General features: G+C 40.1%; 2 protein-coding genes across 6 annotated transcripts in view; one reads left to right on the top strand and one right to left on the bottom strand.

Annotated features, from left to right (window-relative positions):
• Positions 1 to 15,827, top strand: part of Col4a1 (Collagen type IV alpha 1) — a 49,608-nt gene extending 33,781 nt beyond the window's left edge. For both annotated transcript variants that reach the window (XM_090167792.1, XM_090167791.1), the window contains exons 4-33: positions 6,695 to 6,928; positions 6,995 to 7,174; positions 7,239 to 7,301; positions 7,753 to 7,875; positions 7,935 to 7,970; positions 8,034 to 8,096; positions 8,164 to 8,241; positions 8,304 to 8,426; positions 8,490 to 8,543; positions 8,612 to 8,674; positions 8,735 to 8,899; positions 8,961 to 9,051; positions 9,131 to 9,547; positions 9,613 to 9,791; positions 9,853 to 9,943; positions 10,024 to 10,139; positions 10,205 to 10,382; positions 10,446 to 10,631; positions 10,711 to 10,818; positions 10,898 to 11,173; positions 11,359 to 11,529; positions 11,605 to 11,883; positions 11,955 to 12,130; positions 12,192 to 12,615; positions 12,746 to 12,868; positions 12,938 to 13,315; positions 13,384 to 13,530; positions 13,588 to 13,896; positions 13,956 to 14,242; positions 14,644 to 15,827. In XM_090167792.1, coding sequence (XP_090023918.1) covers positions 6,695 to 6,928; positions 6,995 to 7,174; positions 7,239 to 7,301; positions 7,753 to 7,875; positions 7,935 to 7,970; positions 8,034 to 8,096; positions 8,164 to 8,241; positions 8,304 to 8,426; positions 8,490 to 8,543; positions 8,612 to 8,674; positions 8,735 to 8,899; positions 8,961 to 9,051; positions 9,131 to 9,547; positions 9,613 to 9,791; positions 9,853 to 9,943; positions 10,024 to 10,139; positions 10,205 to 10,382; positions 10,446 to 10,631; positions 10,711 to 10,818; positions 10,898 to 11,173; positions 11,359 to 11,529; positions 11,605 to 11,883; positions 11,955 to 12,130; positions 12,192 to 12,615; positions 12,746 to 12,868; positions 12,938 to 13,315; positions 13,384 to 13,530; positions 13,588 to 13,896; positions 13,956 to 14,242; positions 14,644 to 14,916 — 5,391 coding nt within the window. In that variant the 3' untranslated portion in view covers positions 14,917 to 15,827. The remainder of the gene's footprint in view (positions 1 to 6,694; positions 6,929 to 6,994; positions 7,175 to 7,238; positions 7,302 to 7,752; positions 7,876 to 7,934; positions 7,971 to 8,033; positions 8,097 to 8,163; positions 8,242 to 8,303; positions 8,427 to 8,489; positions 8,544 to 8,611; positions 8,675 to 8,734; positions 8,900 to 8,960; positions 9,052 to 9,130; positions 9,548 to 9,612; positions 9,792 to 9,852; positions 9,944 to 10,023; positions 10,140 to 10,204; positions 10,383 to 10,445; positions 10,632 to 10,710; positions 10,819 to 10,897; positions 11,174 to 11,358; positions 11,530 to 11,604; positions 11,884 to 11,954; positions 12,131 to 12,191; positions 12,616 to 12,745; positions 12,869 to 12,937; positions 13,316 to 13,383; positions 13,531 to 13,587; positions 13,897 to 13,955; positions 14,243 to 14,643) is intronic.
• Positions 15,828 to 16,882: 1,055 nt separating this feature from the next.
• Uvrag (UV-resistance associated gene) lies at positions 16,883 to 21,416 on the bottom strand. 4 transcript variants are annotated; one of them, XM_090167790.1, is made up of 13 exons: positions 21,121 to 21,416; positions 20,911 to 21,048; positions 20,729 to 20,843; positions 20,578 to 20,676; positions 20,407 to 20,507; positions 20,251 to 20,337; positions 19,840 to 20,173; positions 19,602 to 19,774; positions 19,470 to 19,533; positions 19,244 to 19,409; positions 19,001 to 19,171; positions 18,316 to 18,832; positions 16,883 to 17,310 (listed from the first exon to the last, which is right to left on the bottom strand). In XM_090167790.1, exons 2-13 carry the CDS (start codon positions 20,995 to 20,997, stop codon positions 17,272 to 17,274), a joined length of 1,953 nt encoding a protein of 650 aa, XP_090023916.1. In that variant the 5' UTR covers positions 20,998 to 21,048; positions 21,121 to 21,416; the 3' UTR covers positions 16,883 to 17,271. The 4 variants fall into 4 exon arrangements, with proteins under 4 accessions (XP_090023916.1, XP_090023914.1, XP_090023913.1 ...); XM_090167788.1 differs by having other exon boundaries at positions 16,883 to 18,832; positions 20,911 to 21,059; XM_090167787.1 differs by having other exon boundaries at positions 16,883 to 18,832.
• Between the last annotated feature and the right edge of the window lie 809 nt (positions 21,417 to 22,225).

Raw genomic sequence — 22,225 nt, 5'->3', positions numbered from 1 at the left:
TGACGTTTTCACAATTACACTTTACAAATATTTATCTCATAAAGAGCGCTTTTCAACTGCCACGCCTATTTGAAGATGATTCTGACTTCATTTAAAACCGGGTTAGAAGCAACTCAATTTAAGGAACCTTCGCTTTGAATAAAATACTAGTTTATTAAAATTTAAGCGTAGAATTGCAGTCGGCGACGTTAAAAACCAAATATTTAGCATTCCTTTTATCATCACCGACACTTAGAAACCCGTTTCCTAGATACTCCTTGGCCCTTTATAACAATTGTAAGACCTGATTTGGACAACCGAAATAATAATGAAAATTATTTGTTTACTCAATTTTAAAATTTATGATTAATTTAAACGTTTCTTTTCTAAGCTGGCGTTTACCCGAAAACTCAAATGATTATAAATTACTACGCGCTTAATTTTGTTTATCAATTACTTGAATTCACGCCACTTTACGTTTTGAAAATGTAATTTTAGGCCTAAAGGAGATAGGCCTTAGACGAATTGTTTACAGACTAAGCTAAAAATATAATATAATTCCACAAACGAAGTTGCTTACATCTTGGCATTCCGTAAGGGTTATCAGTCGTAAAAATATGCATCGCATTGGCTAATCAGAGCAACACACTGTACTAGACTTAGGGTAGATTAAAAGAACGCGTTTTACCACGGAGAAGAAATAAGGAGTCGTATTCTAAGGCGTCAGTGTAATGCTAGCTGGTTAACGGGGGCTGACAGAAAAGGGGTCGACACCGGGTCCATTTCCACGCGCGATGACGTCAAAACCAGCCAGTGACTTAATTCGCCGGAAAAAACAATATTTACCCCCTTTTTGTCAAACCCCAATCTCCCGCTATACCATAACACCCCCCCCCCCTCCCAAGCCAAAGGGTTGCAAAATTGGCCGCGTCCTCCGATAGCTTTGATATTATCAGCTCTGCTTAGTGGTTAGTTAAGGTGGTAATCGCTAATACTGGTGAAGGTTAAAAATTATTTCACCGCACGACTCCATATCTTTACTCCATCAGTTAAATTATTCAATTAATGTCTTAGTGATATTTGAAACCAAGCAGCAGGGAAATGCGAACATTAAGGTTGGGGTTCGTGTAATAGGTAAAAAAGGACTCTGTAAACAAAGCGAGGTAACCAGCGTAAAAAAGTAAACTTGAACAGTATTTAAAGTCACTGCTGCTTGGGTTTACGCTTGATGCAGCCAACTTCCAGGGGCTAGTAGGCCACACTTTGAAGCTCTCTGGCGCTCTTTTAACTCATCGTAGGAAAATGGGGAAAAACAGGCATACTTCTCAACTCACACCCTACAACTCCTAAAATGTTTGCATAACCTTTTGAAACACCCTGTATATTGTTATTTTATTTTAAATACCAACAAGAAATTAAGTAAATATTGATGCAGTAAAAAACGTGGAGAAAATGTAAGGAGTCGTGCTGTAAAACAATTTTTAATATCCAACGCGTTCTTTACGGACGATTACAACCGTTTTGGGGATTACCTCCGTAAAGAACCCCCAACAACTCCTTAAAATGTTTGCATAAACTTTTGAAACACCCTGAATAATCACTACAAATACGGCACAAAATGTAATTTAACCGTTACAACCTAAAAATACAACGCGTAATTAAAAGTATTATAAAAGCTGAAAGCGTTAAACAGGGGAAGACGAAAGTGAATCGACAAGATCAAAGGAACGGGAAATATTTGGCACCCGCGCCAAGTGCTTTTTTACTTAACACGCACGGGGGAACATTTGCTCAGAGGATGGCAATGAATGTATAGAATCCCCCAGTGCGGCATCAGAAACAGGAAGAGGAAAGTGAAGCTCAAGATCCCAACGTCTCTCTTTCTATTCGGAATGATGGAAGGAACCACTTCGGGATCTGGCAAATTGAGCATTAGCATCCCCTTCCTTTGCCCCCTTTCACCCATAAAGTTCCCCCAAACACCAAAGAGATCTGGAAGCTCAGCGAAAGAACGTGTTTCGGGGGTTGATGACAAAAATAAAATTCCACGGTTTGTTTACCTTTAGAGAAAATTCAGATAACGTAAATATTTAAAGAGTAGGCAATTTTACGAGATCTAAACTCGGATTTTAAAATGATATTTTTTTCAGTTTACATATAGCCACGTAGCGGCTAATACGAGGTGTTCATAATCTGCAAAATTTTTGACTTTATAATATCAAAAACCCATAGAAGTAACTAAGAATTATGAAAATATTGAATACTGAAACCTAGGAGCAACCAACACAAGGAGAACGCAGCTAGCCTTTAAACACGCTAACGCAGTGTTGTGTACAAATTTCATTGGACGAGCCTTTACGCTGAGCGTTTTACGAAAAAGGTAAGACAATTGGCGAATTTTCCCCTTCCGGAGGCAGCAGGCGCTGAAGCGTCTAACCAATGAAAATTGTACAAAATAAAATGCGTTCTCCATGCGTGGGTGCTGTTTTTGCTGCTCCTAGCTGCCACCATGAAGTTATACTTCTCAAACTCGGAGAATTGACTGTCGCTCTCTAGTGCCTACATTTTCATATCGTCATGGAAAATGGAGTCTATAAATTATAATTTATTATTATTATTTATTGTTACTATTTTTATAATTATAAATTATAATTATAAAAAAAATTAATAGTTATCTACCCATTTTTGAATTTTCAATCAGAGCGGTGGAAAAATATCCCACTTTGGCGTTTTTCAGATGGCGCTGCAGACACAGATTTAAGGCGTTTCCATTCTGAGAAGTATAAGATCATGGCAGCTAGGAGCAACAAACACAAGGAGAACGCAGCTAGCCTTTGAACACGTTAACGCAGTGTTGTGTATGAATTTCATTGGACGAGCCTTTACGCTGAACATTTTACGGGCGGGGCGGAAGACAATTACAGAATTATCCGACGGCGGCAGGCGCTAAAGTGTCTAGCCAATGAAAACTGTACGCAAGAAAATCCACGACTTTTGACGGGTTGCGTTCTCTTTGTGTGGGGTGCTGTGTTTGTTGCTCCTAGCTGGCAGCGTGAATTAAAGGTTATTTAATCCATGTTTGTATTATCGTACATTGTTCTTAGTTACTTCTTGATAAAACACAAAGCTACTGTTTAGCAAATAAATATCCAGAGTTTCTCACCTTAGCCGCTACTTGTCTCTACCTTAACTGAAAATATATAATCAAAAGCGACATAAGACCCAAAAGTGTGTCAACTGTACCTTTGCGTCCGTTAAAATATTTACTGAGAGCTAGTCTCACAATAGACTACATAACCTACTAGTTCGAATAGTACTAGCAACTGTATATTTAGTCTATGGTCTGGCGCAATTTTATCTCTTCGATGTATTCTCCCGTAGACATACGTTCTAAAACGCCTCACTCGGCGGCGCTGAAGTGGAGGAAATTTCAAATTTGGATGACGTATTTTCAATCCCCTCTCCCATTCCCTCTTTTTACTTCGCGACAAGGTCTCGCTAAACATTATCCCGTACTGACACACTTTTGGGTCTTATGTCGCTTTTGATATAATTCATTACTTGCAGTTTGAAAACATTGTAACTTTGGCTACATTCAAGTTAGAGTTACGATGCTTTTAAAGTAAGTCTTGTCTCTTTCAGAAAAATAAAAAAGTACGTTAAAAAATACGCTCCTAGCATGTGCTTCCATCTATTGGTTTATATAGAAACTAATTAAAAGCTACTATAGCGCAATACCAGGAATTCATACCTCTACTTGGAATGCTTATCTTGCCGTATCGCGTATGGTAAAATACCTCCCCTCTGCGTGCGCTCCCCTCTCACGAAGTTGTTTGTTAAGTTAACATAGTGACGTCAAAAAAACCGTCAGACACATCGAGACGAAAATCTGCCGCGATAAGCGTTCTAAGACCTATTGTGGATTGACTAACTTGTTTCGATTTTATTTTTGGCGACATCTATTGAGCGACATTCGAAACGAGTCGGAATCGACACTTGCTTTATTGAACCACGGCTTATGTGACTAAGGTTTCAGCCCGGAAACGTGGCGCCATCCTTGGATTCATTATTGAACTATTAATGAAACAGTTTCAGAAAGTCGTGAAAATAACTTAACCGCGAACGTGTACAACCATAGACAAATAAAAGATTCTCCAGGACAGCTATCCTTTTCAAAACGCGTCTTCTCAACGTAACTCTCGTCTATTAGCGCCACCTTTTGAAAAAATGGTGAAAGCGTAGAACTACGTCTCCCTTGGGTACAACTTACGTCACAGATTTTTAGATAATTTTGAAACCGACGAATACCGACCGGAAAAACCAGCCGGATATTGTATCCAATTCCGGTTCATCTCCTTCCCCACCCCAAGTGGAGGGTTACATTGCGGGGACGACAATATTAGTACGGCGTAAGGCACGGGATTGCTGTCCTGGAGAATCTTTTATTGGTCTATGGCACAACTCTGCTAGCCGTAGGAACTAATTGAAGGAACAAAATGTAGAATAACTCTTCAAACTAACAGAAATTGAACGCATTCGCCTGTCATTCACACCAATTAACATTAACTGCGGTAGAAAAATTGTGGAAAAATGCAAATCAGAACGATGTAAATATAGCGCAAATTATACGTTAGATCTCATCCTCATTTCATTCCTTATATTTGAACGATTCGACTCCTATCATTTCCATACGGATAATTTCTTGGTAACCTAAGGGCAGTTAGTATTCATTTAGGTTGTATTTAAGGGCCAAAAAATGGGGATGCGAGGGTAAATGGACCAACCCCGTTCCACCAAGCCTCGAACTAGCAAAATATAATTATTTATATATGTAACGCCCGAAAAGATGGTAAGGGAGGACCCACGACGGAGACAAAATTACCGCTCGCGCCCTCTAATCTTCATTCTTCGAAATTAGATACGCCGAGGGCTACACTTTACATCTTTCTTTATTTCGTATTTGATTAGTTCCGCTTTTTTCCTTACTTTGAAATTTAAATTTTTATTTGATTAAAATTCAAAATTTACGTTTAAAAGAGCTAGTTCTCCAGATTCAACAAATGGAAACCGACAAAAAACACCTTTGACAATAAATTGAAATTTTTAAAATGGAGCTATCGCCATATACTAGAATACTACAATTTTAAAATTTCGATACTACAATATTTTTTTTTTTGCAAAATAAACAGACACCATATTTATAATTTATTCCACGGTGTAGGTGGTCCCATCTACAAATTACTCAAAAGCTTAATTATTTTTAATAGTGCATTTGTTTCAAATTAAATAACAAACAATTATTAACTCTGCTGGGAAAATATAATTAACGTTACTGCACCTTCTGATAGTTTGTTATTTAAAATTAGTTGGTATGGTCATGGACAAAAACATGGTGGAAAGTTGGTGGGGATATAAGCCATAAGTCTATAATTTAAGTAATAAGTGTTAGTATTTCACAAATATTATTAGAAAAATCTATATTGAATGCATTTGGCGGATAGATTCTAGCACGAATTTCTGTTTTTTTTTTGGATTTTACCAGGTTTTTTTGGTTTAAATCAGGTTTTTTTAAACACTGCTTTATTTTACTTTTAATATATTTTTCGCTTTTGTTTAACCGTGCATAACTATTACAAATCAACTAAAAATTAATATGATTATTATTATTCGAGGTATTATAACAAGTCTCACGTGTCCAGAGCAAAGTTTTAGTTTTAGTTTTGTTTTTGATTTTTTATAAATGCAGGGTGACCAGGAAAATGCCTCGAAAATTTTATAGAAAAAATAGGAAATCTTCAAACGAATTAAAGGAAAATATAGGAAAAACCATAAGCATAAATAAGGATTATTATCGAAAAACAGATAAAATAAAGTAAAATATAGGATAAAGGGTACACGACAACATGATGTTTTCGGGTTATATACTACATGAGAAAACCTAAGAAATTTATAGGAAGGTATTGAAAGTATAGGTAATGTGGTCACCTTTTAAATTTTTTAGAAATGTTATCAATTCGGTAAGAAAATGTACAAACATTTTGGAATAATTTTTACTTAATTAAAAAAAAACAAATTATTAAAAAACCATTGGTTTAAAAAAATCACTTAGGTCAAATGAGCATGTTATACTAACTTATACCTCACAATGTAAACGTACTGTCACGCGCAAAAACTTAATTTTTTAATCGGTCAATATATGGTATTAGTCCTCTTCCGCTTTTTAAAGGGAATATAACCTCAGGTATTTGGTGTGGAACACCAACATTTGCAGCTCTAGCCGCTCTTGCCTTTGGCTTTAGAAATGTTTGGCGCCACTGTACGGGAAATTTGAAAAATTGTAGGGGTCTTCCATAAAGATTGCTTTGCGGGTTATATTCCCTTTAAAGGCGCAATTTTCAAATAAGAACACCCATAAAGAAATATTATCTCACAACTTACGGACTTTGCACTCAAGCTGGCAGAGTCAAATCATAATTTTCATTTACGTATAAAAATTTGCAGTTTTATGTCTGTAGTCCTTAGTGGTAAAATCTTTTAAAACAGGGTAGCCATAATATTTTTATATACGTCACGGTGTTACTTTAAAATCAATTTTTAAGTGGGAAAATATTTTAATTAAAATAGTAATTTTTTTACAACTCTAATGAAATAATATTTCACATACATTATCACATTAATAACATTTTAATCAAGTGTATTTTTTTTCCGGTATCAGTCGAGAGAATTTGAACCTAGAGGAGATACCGATTCCAGGGAGGTGAGGGATCCTAGGGAGAGAAATTACGCACCCAACTACGGAGGAAACTACGGCGGTAGAGACAGAGATCGCGGATTTGACCAAAGACGTCCAAATAACAGGAGTGGCGGATACCCAGACTACGGTAGCCCGGTAGTATGCGCCGGTTGTACGGAAAGTGGATGTAAATGCATAGGCGAGAAAGGGAACAGAGTGAGTATCAGCAGTTAAAAACAATACACTCATTTACCAAATACCACAATCGCGTCTGTTTGACAGGGTCCTCCTGGGGTACAAGGACCTCAAGGCGAACAAGGACTAAGAGGCTTTCCCGGGCCAGAAGGACTATCCGGCGAAATTGGTGGTAAAGGCGAACCAGGGCCGTACGGACCTCGAGGACTGAAAGGAGACAGAGGCAAAATGGGGATGCCAGGTTTCCCCGGCATCAACGGCATTCCGGCAAGTGTTCAATTTAGTTCGTAGAGCGCGAAACACGAGGAACTAATATTTTATCACGTTCTAGGGACTACCCGGATCCACGGGATCAAGAGGACCTCCGGGTCTCGACGGATGTAATGGCACCGACGTAAGATATCAGTGTTATAGCGTTTTCCATTTGATTGCTCGAGATTCGCTCCGAATCTGTCTCTGACGTCATAGATCTTACCCCAATCGACTAGAGTAAAACTGAAAATGGAACATTCCACGGACATAATCCCACTCTTTGATGTATTTTGTCTGCTAGTAATTTGAATTTTCGCGTCTTGTATTGCCATTTTTCCAAAAAAAACCTAAAAGGAACGACCAAAATTTGCTCCGATCTCGATCTCAATCCGTTGATCTGTCGAAATCGGCAAATCAGTTTTGGGCGATCTCGGAACACGCGAAACTTGATCGGAGCCGATCCGAGCACGCAAATGGAACATAAAATGCTGGTCAGAGCAATCTAGAGCGCTCGAGAGCAGTCAAATGGAAAACGCTATTAGTTTTCTTTTCGCGGGTTCAATATTTAACGCCGTCGTTTTAAATTTCGCTAGGGACTACCAGGGGTTTCGGGTTTACCGGGAAATGCGGGAGAAGCCGGTTACCCGGGTGTACCTGGTTTCAAAGGGGAGAAGGGCGAGCCAGCTATCGGACCACCCGGATCAAAGGGACAAAAAGTAATGAAAATGTTATTTATTATTCGATAACATTCTCTATACGTTTTCGTTGATTTTAGGGAGAACCAGGGCGTGATGGGGCTTCAGGCTTGTCGGTAAGGTTTGAAATCGGAGGTGATTTATATTACTTTCGTTGTTAACGTGAGAATTGGTTGAAGGGTCCACCTGGTGTCGACGGAAGACCGGGTATTCGGGGAGACGACGGACCCAGAGGCCCTCCAGTAAGTATACGTTACACCGAGGTTGAAAGATTTTTAAACGAACAAACATTAACATTGTTTTTTGTAGGGCCCTAAAGGAGAACGTGGTTATCCGGGCCCTAAAGGCAACATGGGCGTCGGAATCGAAGGTTCCTCCGGAGAACCTGTAAGTTAAAACATTGTTCGTTTTGTACATTTCTGTCAATGGACGTTTCTGAAATAAAATAGGGCGAAAAAGGGTTTCCTGGCAGACCTGGGCCTCCCGGACCTTGCAATGGACACTCGTTAATCCAAAAAGGCGAGACGTCAGTCATATACGTTCCTGGTCCAGCCGGGCCACAAGGCGAGAAGGTAAAAAGAAGTATCTTATTGGTAACTCATCAATCTTAAACTAAACTGAGCTTAACTGAACAGGGTGATAACGGGGAACGAGGAGACCGTGGTTTCGATGGTCGACCGGGTGTTGTGGTAAGTCCATGATGCTTAAAACATCTTTAAAAAAAACTGTACTAAGATGATTTTTTCGTTTACCTTAGGGCCCTCCGGGTGATTTTGGAATGAAAGGAGAAAAGGGGCTTCCGGGACCACCAGGGCCTCGAGTAATAATTAACTATTTAAGTTATTAATTTACAACCGAAAGTGTAATACTTGTTGATAAGGGCAAAGACGGATACCCTGGACCGGTTGGAGCACCAGGTTTCAAAGGGGACCAAGGAGAAGATGGTTTAGCTGGATTAGACGGACGACCTGGTTCTAAAGGCGACCCAGGAACACCGGGGCCGACTGGACCACGAGGATTTACGGGTCCACCGGGGCCGCCAGGAGTATGAACTAAAACTTAAACTTTTTTCTCGGCTAAGATTATAATAAAAAAAATGACTGTAGGGATCGGAAGGTAGAGCCGGGCCACCTGGCCCCGTTGGTCCTCAAGGATCTCCAGGTCTGCCAGGTTATTCGGGACAAGATGGTTTATCAGGTAATAATAATTACAGTAATTGTTGTTACAACAGTAATGATACTTATGGACCCAAATTATGATATCTTTTAAAAATTAGGCGAAGCAGGTGCTCGAGGGCCACCAGGTCCACAAGGAGGGCCCGGAATACAAGGACCACCAGGAAGGGAAGGACCACCTGGCTTGAAAGGCGATAAGGGAGACGAAGGCTTGGGAGGGCTGTCGGGACTTCCAGGAGAACCGGGATTTCCCGGCGCACCGGGACCGAAAGGAGAGCCTGGCCCAAGAGGAACACCCGGAGTGTCAATTGCCGGCCCCAAGGGCATGGACGGAAGGAACGGTCTGAACGGTTTCAACGGCGAAAAGGGAGACCGGGGTCTGCCTGGAGAAAGAGGCATTCCCGGCGATTCTTTGGACGGAATCCCCGGAATTCCCGGACGATCTGGCGCGAAAGGAGATAAAGGTTTCGACGGTATTCCTGGAAAACCGGGTTATCCCGGACCCAGAGGGCCGAAAGGTACGGAAAATTAACCAAACAATGACTTTGGTGATAAATATTGTTAACACGCGTTTTGAAAATAGGTGACATTGGTGGTAGTTGCAGTACTTGTTTACCGGGAACGAAAGGCGAAAAGGGTGACAGAGGCTTGGATGGGTTGGCTGGTTTCCAAGGATCCAAAGGTGACAGCGGAATTCCGGGAATACCAGGTGAAAGAGGAGACGATGGTCTACCTGGAATTCCAGGGCCACCAGGTTCGGAGGTAACAATCAGAGTTAAATTTATTTAATTTAATTTTCTCTAACCTCCTTTATAATGCTCAGGGGCCATCCGGTTTGCCCGGACGAGACGGACCAAGAGGCGAGAAAGGCGAGCCTTTCATTGCAATTCCGGACGTTGTTATAGGAAATCCAGGTACGAATACTACAAAACTACTAACCTTTCAATTACAATTCGGACATTTCTTCTAAAGTATACCAATTCGTGTTTTTCAGGTCCAAAGGGCGACCCAGGTCTATCGGGTCTTCCTGGAAATCCAGGATTTGACGGTGCCCCAGGGATACCTGGTCCACCAGGATCTTTGGGTGCCCCAGGGCCTAAGGGTAACATTGTGAGTTTCTTGAAGTTAACGACGATGATGACGTCCCCTTTTAAATTTCACTTTTTACTATGCAGGGTGATAGAGGTTTTCCAGGCAGCGCGGGTCGTCCAGGCCCAGTCGGACCGGCTGGACCAGCAGGCACTAAGGGTGAGCCAGGAATAGGAAGACCAGGGTACCCTGGACCGAAAGGAGAACCAGGCCGATCAGGGATGCCAGGTCTTAAAGGAGATCGGGGACCAAAAGGACCTCCAGGTTAAGTCAACGCTGTCTCTTATAAATAAAGTTGGGCTCCACTAACTGAGCTATCAAAAATAGGTCACGTACCACCAGAAAATATAACGTATCCAGGACCACCAGGACCACCTGGCCCTCAAGGTTCTCCCGGTTTCGACGGACTACAAGGCATGCCAGGCTCGTTAGGTAGATCCGGTTACGATGGTCTTCCAGGAAGCAAGGGAGAGCCGGGCGACAATGGGGTACCCGGGCCGCCGGGTCCTAGAGGTATTCATTAATCGGCTAAACCAAAGTGGTATCTTTGAAAACAAAATGGAAACGTGAAAGGAATGATATCATTAATTAGGTTTGCCTGGACCTAGAGGTGACAAGGGTGATGTTGGGCCTTTGGGCTTCCCAGGTGAACCAGGTCTTGCTGGGGAGCCGGGAAATCCGGGACTGCCAGGTTTCAGAGGTAACATTTAATTCGACGCAAAGAGATTCTAGGTAGTAGATTAAGTAATATCTCACTCTGCTTGTCATGTTTCTCGTAGGAGAAAAGGGAGAATCTGGGCTGCCAGGAATAGGACTGCCTGGTCCCTCAGGGGTTCCGGGTTTCCCAGGCCCGAAAGGCGACCCTGGCTTACCGGGTTACCCGGGACCCAAGGGTGATATGGGCCCAGCCGGATTCCCAGGCATAAAAGGTGACCGAGGATTGGACGGACCAAATGGATATCCTGGAGGAAAAGGAGACAAAGGTGACACACCGAAAGAAGGCATACCAGGCGCCAGAGGGCCACCAGGACCACCGGGTAGAGACGGAATACCAGGTAATAAAAATAAAGCCAATTTTGAGTAAACTCAATTTTAAACCAATCGTTCGGCTTTACTTTCACGCTGCTATATTTTAATAGTTAAGGCTTTCAAATGGTGGGTGGAAACTATTATAACGTTAAAACTAGAATATATGTAATCATTTTTTTATTAATGAATATTGATTATTTTTTCCCTACAGGCGCTATTGGATTCAAGGGCGAACCTGGACTAAATGGGTTACCAGGTTTGCCAGGGTTCAAAGGGGATAGAGGCCTGCCAGGAATTCCCGGGGCCAATGGATTTGACGGGCCCCCGGGAAGGTCCGGCTCGCCTGGATTAGACGGAATTGAAGGCAGGCCCGGAGAAAAAGGCAAGGAAATTAAAATTAATCAACATTTACCCTTTGGATTATTTTATTAAATATTCCTTGTATTTTATAATTCAGGTGAACGCGGCGACCGAGGCACTCCAGGTTTTCCGGGAATACCAGGTAGCAAGGGGCTCGACGGGCCCCCGGGACTTCCGGGGATGAAAGGCGATAGAGGATTCGACGGTTTACCAGGGTTAGAAGGGCCTCGAGGGCCTCCTGGACTGAAAGGAAGCTCGGGTCTACCAGGATTTCCGGGAGCGAAGGGAGAACCCGGGGCTGCATCTGCAAGAGGTTTAAAAGGAGAACCGGGCTTTCCAGGACTCAGAGGCTCTCCAGGAGCACCGGGTCCGAAAGGTAAATAGTTAAATATAAATAATTGTTGCTCCCTAAAAATATAACTAATATTAATGAAATTTCACGTAAAGGTTTTGACGGTTTTCCTGGAATGAAAGGTGACGCGGGATTACCAGGTATTGGACAACCAGGTCAATCAGGTGAGCGAGGAGATCCGGGTCGCGAGGGCATACCGGGCTCACCTGGTTTCCCAGGAGAAAAGGGCAATTCTGGTCTACCAGGATTCCCAGGTCAAAAGGGCGAAAGAGTGAGTAATTTGTATGCAAGAAAAAGGTTTTACGTTTTAACAAATGCTATTCTTAACTAAGGGACTTCCTGGAGCACCCGGATTAAACGGGCTTAAAGGAAAGGACGGATTCCCAGGAGCGTCAGGAGAGCCGGGGCTTCCTGGTGCATCCGGATTTCCAGGGCTAAAAGGGGAACCAGGTCTTTCAGGACCCCCGGGTTTCCCAGGTCAGAAAGGTGACCGTGGAATAACAGGACAACCCGGCCCACAAGGATTTGACGGGACCAAAGGATTAAAAGGCGACTCGGGATTCCCAGGACTTCCGGGGATCCTCGGGGAAAGAGGACTTCCAGGCGAAAGTGGATACCCAGGAGCGCCAGGGCTGGTTGGACCCAAGGGGGAACGCGGAAACGACGGGATACCAGGGTTCCCTGGAATGAAAGGCGACCGAGGTTTAGACGGGCTGCCAGGGACTTCAGGATTGGACGGTTTACCAGGAGCTCGGGGTACTCTCATTTTCTTTAACTATATAACTGAAACATTCTGCAGAAATTTTTTTCCCCGCTTTTTCGCGATCGAAATGGCATTGAGAAAAGAGAAACTAAACGTAACTGATTTTCCTTCCCTCTATTCAAGGCGAGCCGGGAATTTCTGGACCCCCTGGTCTAGATGGTTTGCCGGGCTTGGGCGAAAAAGGTAACGACGGATTTCCTGGAAGAATGGGCAAAGACGGCTTTCCAGGTCTACCCGGAGAAAAAGGTATATCTTTTGCACCCATAAAAAGTAACACTCTTTGATGCTACACGAATACGTTTTTTTCATCATTAGGCATCGCTGGTATCCCAGGCGTAACCGGGACCAGAGGCTTGCCAGGTGATTCAGGACCACCGGGATTTCCAGGCCCTAAAGGTGACGCGGGTTTCCCTGGACTGCCAGGCCCTTCTGGTTTAGACGGAGCACCGGGTCCGAAAGGAAATGACGGATTCCCAGGAATCCCTGGGGCTAAAGGCGAAAGAGGATTTCCTGGCTTAAACGGCCCCCCCGGGGCCCCAGGAGCTCAAGGAAAACCAGGCAGAGAAGGCCTACCAGGTGTCCCAGGGTTCAAAGGAGATAAGGGTGACGGTGGATTCCCCGGAATTGACGGAAGGCCAGGACCTAAAGGAGACATTGGGCCGGCGGGATTACCGGGTCTCAGTGGACGAGATGGTATTTATTTTAACTAAAACGTATTAGGGTACACCTTATTGTAAGGCTTCAAATGATCTTGTTTTAAGGTTATCCTGGGGCTCCAGGGCCTAAGGGAGAGCCAGGACCGGCTAATTTAACAATAGGACCTAAAGGAATTCAAGGACCACCAGGATTAACAGGGCCTCCGGGACCAGTCGGACCGCGAGGCTTAGACGGCCCCCCTGGTTTCCCAGGTAACATTTTTTTAAGAAACGAACGACATTTGAAGAGATTAACTATTGGTATATTAGGCGCGAAGGGTGACCCAGGAAGACCCGGTCCCCCAGGATTACCAGGATTAAACGGGCCACCGGGAATTAAAGGAGACTCCGGTCAGCCAGGCTTAACAGGGACGCCAGGTTTCCCGGGCCTCCGAGGAAATCCAGGCCCAGCTGGTCCTCCTGGTCTACCTGGCGGAGACTACCTGATGGGTATTTTAATGGTTAAGCATAGTCAGTCATCGGACGTACCAGAATGTCCTAATGGAATGCCAAAGTTATGGGACGGCTACAGTTTGCTATATATAGAAGGCAATGAAAAATCCCACAATCAAGATCTTGGTAAGTCAACTCGTTACCGTGATTTCTAAAATGATAACAACTCATTCCCCGCTTAATAGGTTTCGCCGGCTCTTGCCTGAAGCGATTCAGCACCATGCCATTCCTATTTTGCGATTTTAATAGTGTGTGTAACTACGCGAGTCGAAACGACAAATCCTACTGGCTATCGACCAACTCTCCTATTCCTATGATGCCAGTGGGTGAAGCTACTATTAGGGAATACATCAGTCGATGCGTCGTATGCGAAGCGCCCGCGAACGTCATCGCTCTTCACAGCCAAACGCTAGCCATCCCAGAATGTCCAAGAGGGTGGTCCTCACTTTGGATTGGCTACAGTTTCGCCATGGTAAGTGCCTCTTAAAGGGTCGCACCAGTTTATGAAAAAAATCGAATCGCTCCTCCACTACCTTACCTCGTGATAGCTGTTCCGAACTTCCGACCAATCGAAGTCTGGGGTTTACCAGCTAGTCATAGCTGTTCCGACCAATCGTAGTCTGGGGTTTACCAGCTAGTGATATCTGTTCCGACCAATCGTAGTCTGGGGTTTACCAGCTAGTCATAGCTGTTCCGACCAATCGTAGTCTGGGGTTTACCAGCTCGTGATAGCTGTTCCTGTGCCTAGTAGTCCTAGTCCATAATTCGGCACTGGGTTTACCAGCCCCGGGAAAACTCAAACGCTGGCGTGGCCCTTTAAACAAGCGCCTTATCAAAGTTACGATTCATCCTCCTTTTTGTTTGACACGACAGCACACCGCAGCGGGTGCCGAAGGCGGCGGCCAATCGTTATCAAGTCCTGGCAGTTGCTTGGAAGATTTCCGTTCAACGCCATTCATCGAGTGCAATGGTGCCCGAGGCACGTGTCATTATTTCGCTAACAAATTCAGCTTCTGGCTAACGACAATAGAACAAGAGAACCAATTCGATCGGCCGGTTAGCCAAACCCTAAAAGCAGGTACTCAACGTAAGAGAGTCAGCCGATGTTCGGTTTGCATTAAAAATACCAACCTGGGTTACAATTAGCCGCAAATTAACAAAACAAATTATGAAAAAATTAATTAGGAAATAAACTATAATAATAATATTAAAATATTATTAAAAGAGAAAAAAATCTCAATGTGGAAGACTCTTAAAGAAAGCTCCAAAAAGTGCAACACAGCTTCAACATTTACTGTAGCGAAAAAATAATGCCTTATTGTTTGTTATTTGCGAGAAAATGCTGCCAAAGTTTTTTTAATCTTATATATATATATCACATAAACCATTCTACTTTTTGCTATAAAACTTTGAGCCAACCACCTTTCCCAAGCGTAGAATTTAAAATACACACTATAGTTTCTTTGGTTTATGTTTTACTTTTTAAACTATTTTATTAATTCCTCATAAGTTTTTGTTTCTCTAAGTCACCTTGCTACAAAAGACTGAACGTTTTGATTTTTATGTCCATTCGTTTTATAAAAGTTTCCAGCCTAGTTAAAATGTCAGCCAAATTGAAAATTCCTTATAACTCGGCTTGTACATAATTAAACGAAAAGCTAAATGCTAATACTCAAAATGAGAAATAATTTCTAGCAGTAAAAAATTGTATTTTCCTTAAAGATAAACTCTTCATTTTCCTAATTTCTCCTTCATTTATAATTTTTTTAACGTTTCAGTTTCCCAACCCCAAAAAATATCCAAATTGAGGCACTGCCAAAAGTGGTTGACTTAGCATTACTTCAACCATTTTTAACGTGAGATAAAAAAATGGTACCACTGCCACCTTATATATTAATAAAAAAACTAAAATATTGAACTAAAAAACCCTTAAAAACCAACTAGTCGCATGTTTTTTTGTTTTCTGTGGGATGTAAATTAACATACTGTGGAATATTTTTGCTTGGCAAGAGGCCACCTAAATGTAGCCTAAATAATAAAGTTACAACTATTTCGTAGTATAGAGTTTTCTTGAAATAAATTTGTAAGCTTACCGTTTTTTTAATTATTACTAGAAGTTCATATGTCTTAAAATACTATTCTCTCTATACTAAATATCTATAGAATGTATCATAGGTAACATAATAACAATAAGTATAACAATTATAACTGAAATGATTTTCAGAGCTATTGAGCAATCTAGGTTTAGTTCTCAGCACAGAGCCCCCTAGTTTCTAAATATGTCTAAGACGAAATATATGCTACTCAGTTCGAGTGAAAATCCAAGTCAGAGCTTGGCGAGAATGTCAGTGTCAAAAAAAAAAAAATAGGAAGTGTCATACTCATTTCTGTTATGTTACTTATGAATATATTCATTTTATATGCTATACATTTTGACCATGAAGGTACATTTCTGTACCTAGATTTTTTGAGGTCTAGGATGGATATTTATCACTTAAAGCAACTGTCGGCTCTATTATTGCCACCTGTATTATGATAAGGCCATTGTTATTAGAGATGGCAATGAATATAGAGTAGTAACCATTATGGGCGCGAATTTTTATGAGTAGGAAAAAGCATGGGTGACGTCGTGTGACGTAGCACTGCCATTACTCTAGAGTCGATTGTTCGAAACTACTTTTTTGGAGAGCGTGGTGCCATCTATAAATGGCGCAGGAAGCTAAAATTCAAAATAGCGAAACGATAACGTAGTCAGAAAGCCATTGAAGAGTATTATAATTAGACAACTTATACTCTACTTAGCGGACTTTAACCAACATTATAAACCCCATATAAATATATATTGCAAAAAATTACTATAATTTAAGCTATTGTCAAATTTAAAAACGAGCCAATCAACGAGAGGGGTACTTTTACGTTCCGCCTTTTAATTGAAAATGTAGCTTAAGCATCTTGTTTTGATGTCGACGCTAGCGACATCTGTTGAAAAAAGAGTTAGTACACGTCAAGTCGACATTTGCTTTAAGATATTTTGTTAATACTATAAGAAAAACTTCATGTGGAAATTTTTTATATGGAATATGTGATCCAAGTGATTTATTTCACATCACCCTAAAGTTTTTTTTTTAAAATATGGTATTTTTTAGAGTCATTTTATAATGAATTTTCTTTTTATGGTACCGTAAATTATTTCATGATCTACTGTATAACAAGGTGGAACTTTTATAATTTATTTACCATCATCCAAAATGATTTGGTGTAGCAGTAGCTAAATTGGTCATAAGCCATAAAATTATCACAAATTCTAAATGTGACACACCCATTAAATATTTACACTATTTACCGATATAGTTTACAAAAGTGAAAATATATTACGTATTCTCTTCAAATCTAGGTTATGTTTCGGGTTCATTATTTTCTAATGAGAAGAAACTAAAGGGAGGATCCCAATGCACACATTCGAGCAGGGCCCAATTCTGAAAGGGCGTAGCTTACATTTGGCTATAGCAAAACCTTTTTGTTTGCGTTTCTCTCTTGAATCTATATTATTAAATTTTTTTAGTCAAAATAAATCGCTGATAACCTCAATGTACACTTCTAGGGACACAGTCACCCAATATATGCTAAAGACTTTTTTGTAGCTTCACAGAAGCTATTTTTCCTATCTATTAATTACGATATGTCCCTTCCAACATTTCATTTGGTTTAAAAAAATCAAATTAGGGTGTATATATATCTAAGGAATTTTTTTATCACAGCCTGGATTTAACTATATTTAACAAAGCAATATCATTCTACATAGTACTACGCTACAGCATTTTTTTTAATTTGACAGAATTTAGGGAATTAATAATTTAATGTACCTCAGAAAAAGAGTTTTGCAATTGGACGTGCGAGAGATATAAAAAAAAGTTAAGATTTAGAAAACTTGATACTCATTAGAAAGACAAACACGTACAAATTTAAAAATTATGAACCAGCTAACGTGACTTAAGGAATGAACTATCAACTTATAAAACTTTCTATTCCAATTATTCAACACCAATATTCACAGGCAAGGGGTCAAGCAAAGAAAATATATTGTAATATCTTTTCGTCTAAAATTTCAGCAGAATATATTTACATTTGTCAGTCTTTCTAATAAGTAAGTAAGTTTATAAATCCATACTTTTCTTCTAGGCCAAGTAACCATCTTATTTTAATGCAAAATTACTTTGCCTTATTACCAGTAACAAGCTAATATTATTTTACTTATTCCAGAAAGAAAAATGTGACTTAGCGAGCAAAATTACGAATGAGCACCATTATAAGTAATATATAGCGTATATCAAATAGACTTCTTAAAAGTGGAAAAAATATTGGCCTTAAAAAGAATAGGCATAAATTACAGCTCCGTGAAAGACGATTTGGTAAAAGACTCGAGTGGAACTAGCTATGACAATCTAAAAGTTCATCATCAGAGTCTTTGACACTATCGGCGCTTCTTATATTTAGTGACGGGTTGAAAGTAGAAGTTTCAGGAACAATTTTAAGACTATCAATTACCTCGTTGGATACACTCATCAACGCAGACAAATCAGGCACGCTGGCATGTTGATTTCCTCCTTGAAAAGCAAAAGAACCGGCGCGAGAGTTTATTTTTGAATCTTTAAACTGTTCCTCTTCAAGATTCTCAGCTTTCGCAATCTTCATTTGCAAAATACGTATTTCATTTAAGCCCTTATCAAGAGAGCTGCTCAAATTTCCATTGTCTTTGCCCGTCACGAGTGATTTCACTCCAGACTGCCCGCAAGCGTTTCCATTGCCTTGATGCGTCGGAGTGGGTGTCATAGTTGCCATCTCTCTCTCCAAATTTGCTACCATTTCCGCGTGATTTTGAATTGTTAAACCCAATAAAGTGCTTTTGTTGTCTAGGGATATATTATCGGAAGATATTCCATTTTGGGGGATGTCTAGGGCTTGTGACAAGTTGCTTTTAATTTGTACTTGCAACGGTGGTGTACTCTGAGTTGACGTCGAATTTTGGAAGACACTGGCGTATGAATGACTTCCATATTGTTCACTAAACATAAAAGGTGCATTTTCTATTAGCAGAAACTATTGGCTACACCCAGGCTACAGAGGGAGTGAGTATGACTTTTCTGTATCACTTTCCACTTGGTTTTGACTTGTACAACACTCACCAAATACATAGCCAAAAGTTTATTTATTTAAACAGAATTGAACTTACTTTTTAATACTAAGCCGGAGCTCAATGAGACTGTAAAGGTTAGCCAATGTCTGTCTCAAGTCAGAAGTACCAAGTGCGCAATATTGTCGTAACTGGGCAATATTTTTGTTTAAAAGATAGACCCCATAGAAGAAATGCATACGATCTCTTCCCCTTGAAAACAAAGGAAACCTAAAAATAAGTCAAAGCGCGCTGTAATTTTTGATACTCAAATGCGCAAGTGAGATATCCAGTAATACACACTCTCTATCCTTGTCAGCAATTTTATCAAGTATCAAGTCCAAAGTTGACGATCGGGAGCCAAAGTGATTCAAAGGATATCGTAGAGGAACATTTAGAAAGTGCGAAATCATAAGGACTAGATGCGTTACGTAACCCAATGCAATCGCTATCATTGTCTCATCACGACCTGCGATCATAAATAAAATTAAAACACTGAAAACTATTCTGTGCTATGTTTTTATAGTACCACCAAAGTCTTCAGAATGTGGTAAATGAACTCCGCAAATACTGAAGCCCTTTTTGTCCGGAAACTTTAGACAACAAAAAAAAGTTATGCCTTTAAAATTGTGGAATTTAAAGAATAATAATAGAAATATACCTCAACAATAGGATAAATACAAAAAAGCTCAGATATCAACTGTTTTCTGCGCAAATTTAACTGAGCAGATGTTTTTAAGAGGGTTTCACACATTTCATAATAAGCTCGTCTCCTCTCAATCAACATGGCTTTTTCTTTGGACAACTGTTCCGCTTTGGAATACTGATCAGTTGCTATTGAAAATAAACAAGATAAAATTAAAAACAAATTATGTTATTTTAACACTAGATTAACTCACTTAGGGTTTTAACATTATTCCCTAAACTGACTTTATTGGCAGTTTGCTTCTGAATGCTGGAAGAGTGTTTCTGTAACTCAGTTCTAAGCATGGCAATGTTCATTCTCAGCCGTTCCCTCTCAACTTGGCACTCGCGAATGTGATTAGATATTTTCATTTTCTCTTGAATGGATGCGCGTGTTCTGCGAACTGTGGCTTGGGTTTGTTTGATTGCTCGCTGAACTGTTTGTATTCTATGGACAGTGTTTACAGAGTACGATACTCTAATAGACAGAGGGTCTGCGGGAATTGACTCTCTGACAGAATACTCTGGTTCTTCGATCATACTTGGAACCTAGCAACATAGGGTAATAAAAGCATAATACTGGAGCCAATGTTTAGTAAAACATTATGTCAATCATTAATATTTACTTGTAAACAATCAGGACTTCCATAGAAGCCTTCAGCAGTACCAAATAATAGAGTATTTGGATGAAATTTCTTTCCTTCTTTGGGTATCTTCAAAGTAAAGAAAAAGTCTTAATGTTTAAATATTTCACAAAACCCGAGAAAATTATGAATGCGTACTTGTTCTCCAAGAAATACCAATCCACTAAAATAAACCAACCACTCAATGACGCATAACGGACTTCGGTTATGAAATTGGAACCATACTTTAGCTGCAATACCTTTAAGAGTATTTGGTTAAGGATAGATTAAGGGAGACAGGTATAATTCTGCAACAATAAACAAGGATACAGCAGCTAGAAGTGTTAATTTCTTCAGGAAAACTTGAAGATTCAAACATTCTCCAAGCAGGATTCATAAAATCTTCAGCTACTTCACTTGTGTAGAATGCTAAAAGATAAGATATTAAAACCATAGACTGAGTAATAAAACAAAAACGTACCATCTGAGGTAGGGCATTGATGTAAAGTGAAAAATACTCCACCAGGAGTAATTTCCATATTTTGATTTGGTGTAATGTTACGAGCTACTAAACACTTCAAATGTCGCAATCTCCTCTGAAATTAATATAATTATGGAATTACTTATGATAACTCTTAGAAAATAACTTTTAAAATGACATACCTGTTGATTAAATAAAGGTACATGACGCCTACGAATTCGGGTATCTAAATTGTAATCAGTACGAGCATTTCTAACTAACGAAGTCATAATTTTTGTTCATGGAAAATAGTGACGTTTGGTATTCAAAACATCTGTGCTCTGGAAAAAACCTTTAACATAAAGCTCAGAGGTGCCAAAATATAAGAATAAAATACATAATCACTAACTTACAATCATGTCAAGGGTACTTTAATTTTATCAAAAAAATCTGTTTTGTCATAAGTTTACCCACCATTCAATTTTAGACGATTTCCATGACCAAGGCTTACGTAAACAAGGTAGATAAATAAAAATGCCACTGTTACGTTTGTAAAATTGTATTTTTTAATGTTTAAAAGAAATAAGTTACCATAAAATATTATGTCACTAAATTTATAACCATTTTACAATTATTTTATAATCGTGTAAGAAACGAACTTCGTATAAAGTTTCGTACTTTTCGTCATTTGACTCTAAAAATTATTCCGCCTTATTATCCAGCAGCGCCCCCTAAAAGTATTAATATTCATAATATTGTTATTGTAGGCAACGACAGTAAAGTAGGGTAAAAACTTTATTTGTGACAGTCGCCATTCATTTAAATAAAATCATGATAATGGCGAAAGATATAAAGATAGCGTGGAACTATATTTTAGGAAACTACTTTATTTACTTTATTTTCCTAAGCAAATAATAAAACTTTAAGTGCAAAATTGACTCGGTCATTGCTACCCCGCGTAACCAATCCTGTTTCTTTGAAATGACTCATTCGTGTTCAATGATTATCGTCCAATCCAGTGTGACAATTTTTCTTCAGATTTCATTTAGATACAGCTAGCAGTAGACTGCTATTTTCTTGGGGATTGCCTATAAAACTCCATCTAGCGATGGAAAATTAAAAGGAATCAACCATTTGTTGTTTTCGTGCTAATTTTATTTAATTATTCACGACCGAACTATCGTTTGGTTCGCCATCGAAACCTAGATAGGTGGCTGCTAATAATAATCAGCTAGGCTAATACCCAAGGCACCACCTTAGGCCTAAGTCATCATGCGACTTTTGAAGCCATTAATTCAGGTGGCCGGGTTACAATGCGTAGGAGGGTGGTGGCAAGCCCTGCATGCCACGAGATTGAGCCAATAGCTCCCTACACTCACTATTACCGTTAACCTCAACAAGTTTTTATGGAAGGGGAAACCGGAGAACTCGGGGGAAAACCCCTTAAATCAGTGGGGAGAGAACTTGCAAACTCAACGCAGAAGGAGTTGTTCCGAGTTTTCACCCAGTGCGACAAGC

The sequence above is a fragment of the Leiobunum rupestre genome, chromosome 3 (genome assembly GCF_980474605.1).
Source record: "Leiobunum rupestre chromosome 3, qqLeiRupe1.1.hap1, whole genome shotgun sequence".
Taxonomy (NCBI): Eukaryota; Metazoa; Arthropoda; class Arachnida; order Opiliones; family Sclerosomatidae; genus Leiobunum; species Leiobunum rupestre.
This window is presented reverse-complemented; position numbering and strand designations above follow the sequence as displayed.

Excerpts from the sequence above, each read along its gene's own strand:
- Uvrag (XM_090167788.1), bottom strand. The coding sequence starts at position 20,997 with ATGACTTCGTTAGTTAGAAATGCTCGTACTGATTACAATTTAGATACC. Across the intron at positions 20,174-20,250 it reads GAAGTCCTGATTGTTTACAA|GTTCCAAGTATGATCGAAGA; the intron begins GTAAATATTAAT and ends CTATGTTGCTAG. Across the intron at positions 19,534-19,601 it reads GTATTTATCCTATTGTTGAG|TTTCCGGACAAAAAGGGCTT; the intron begins GTATATTTCTAT and ends TGTTGTCTAAAG.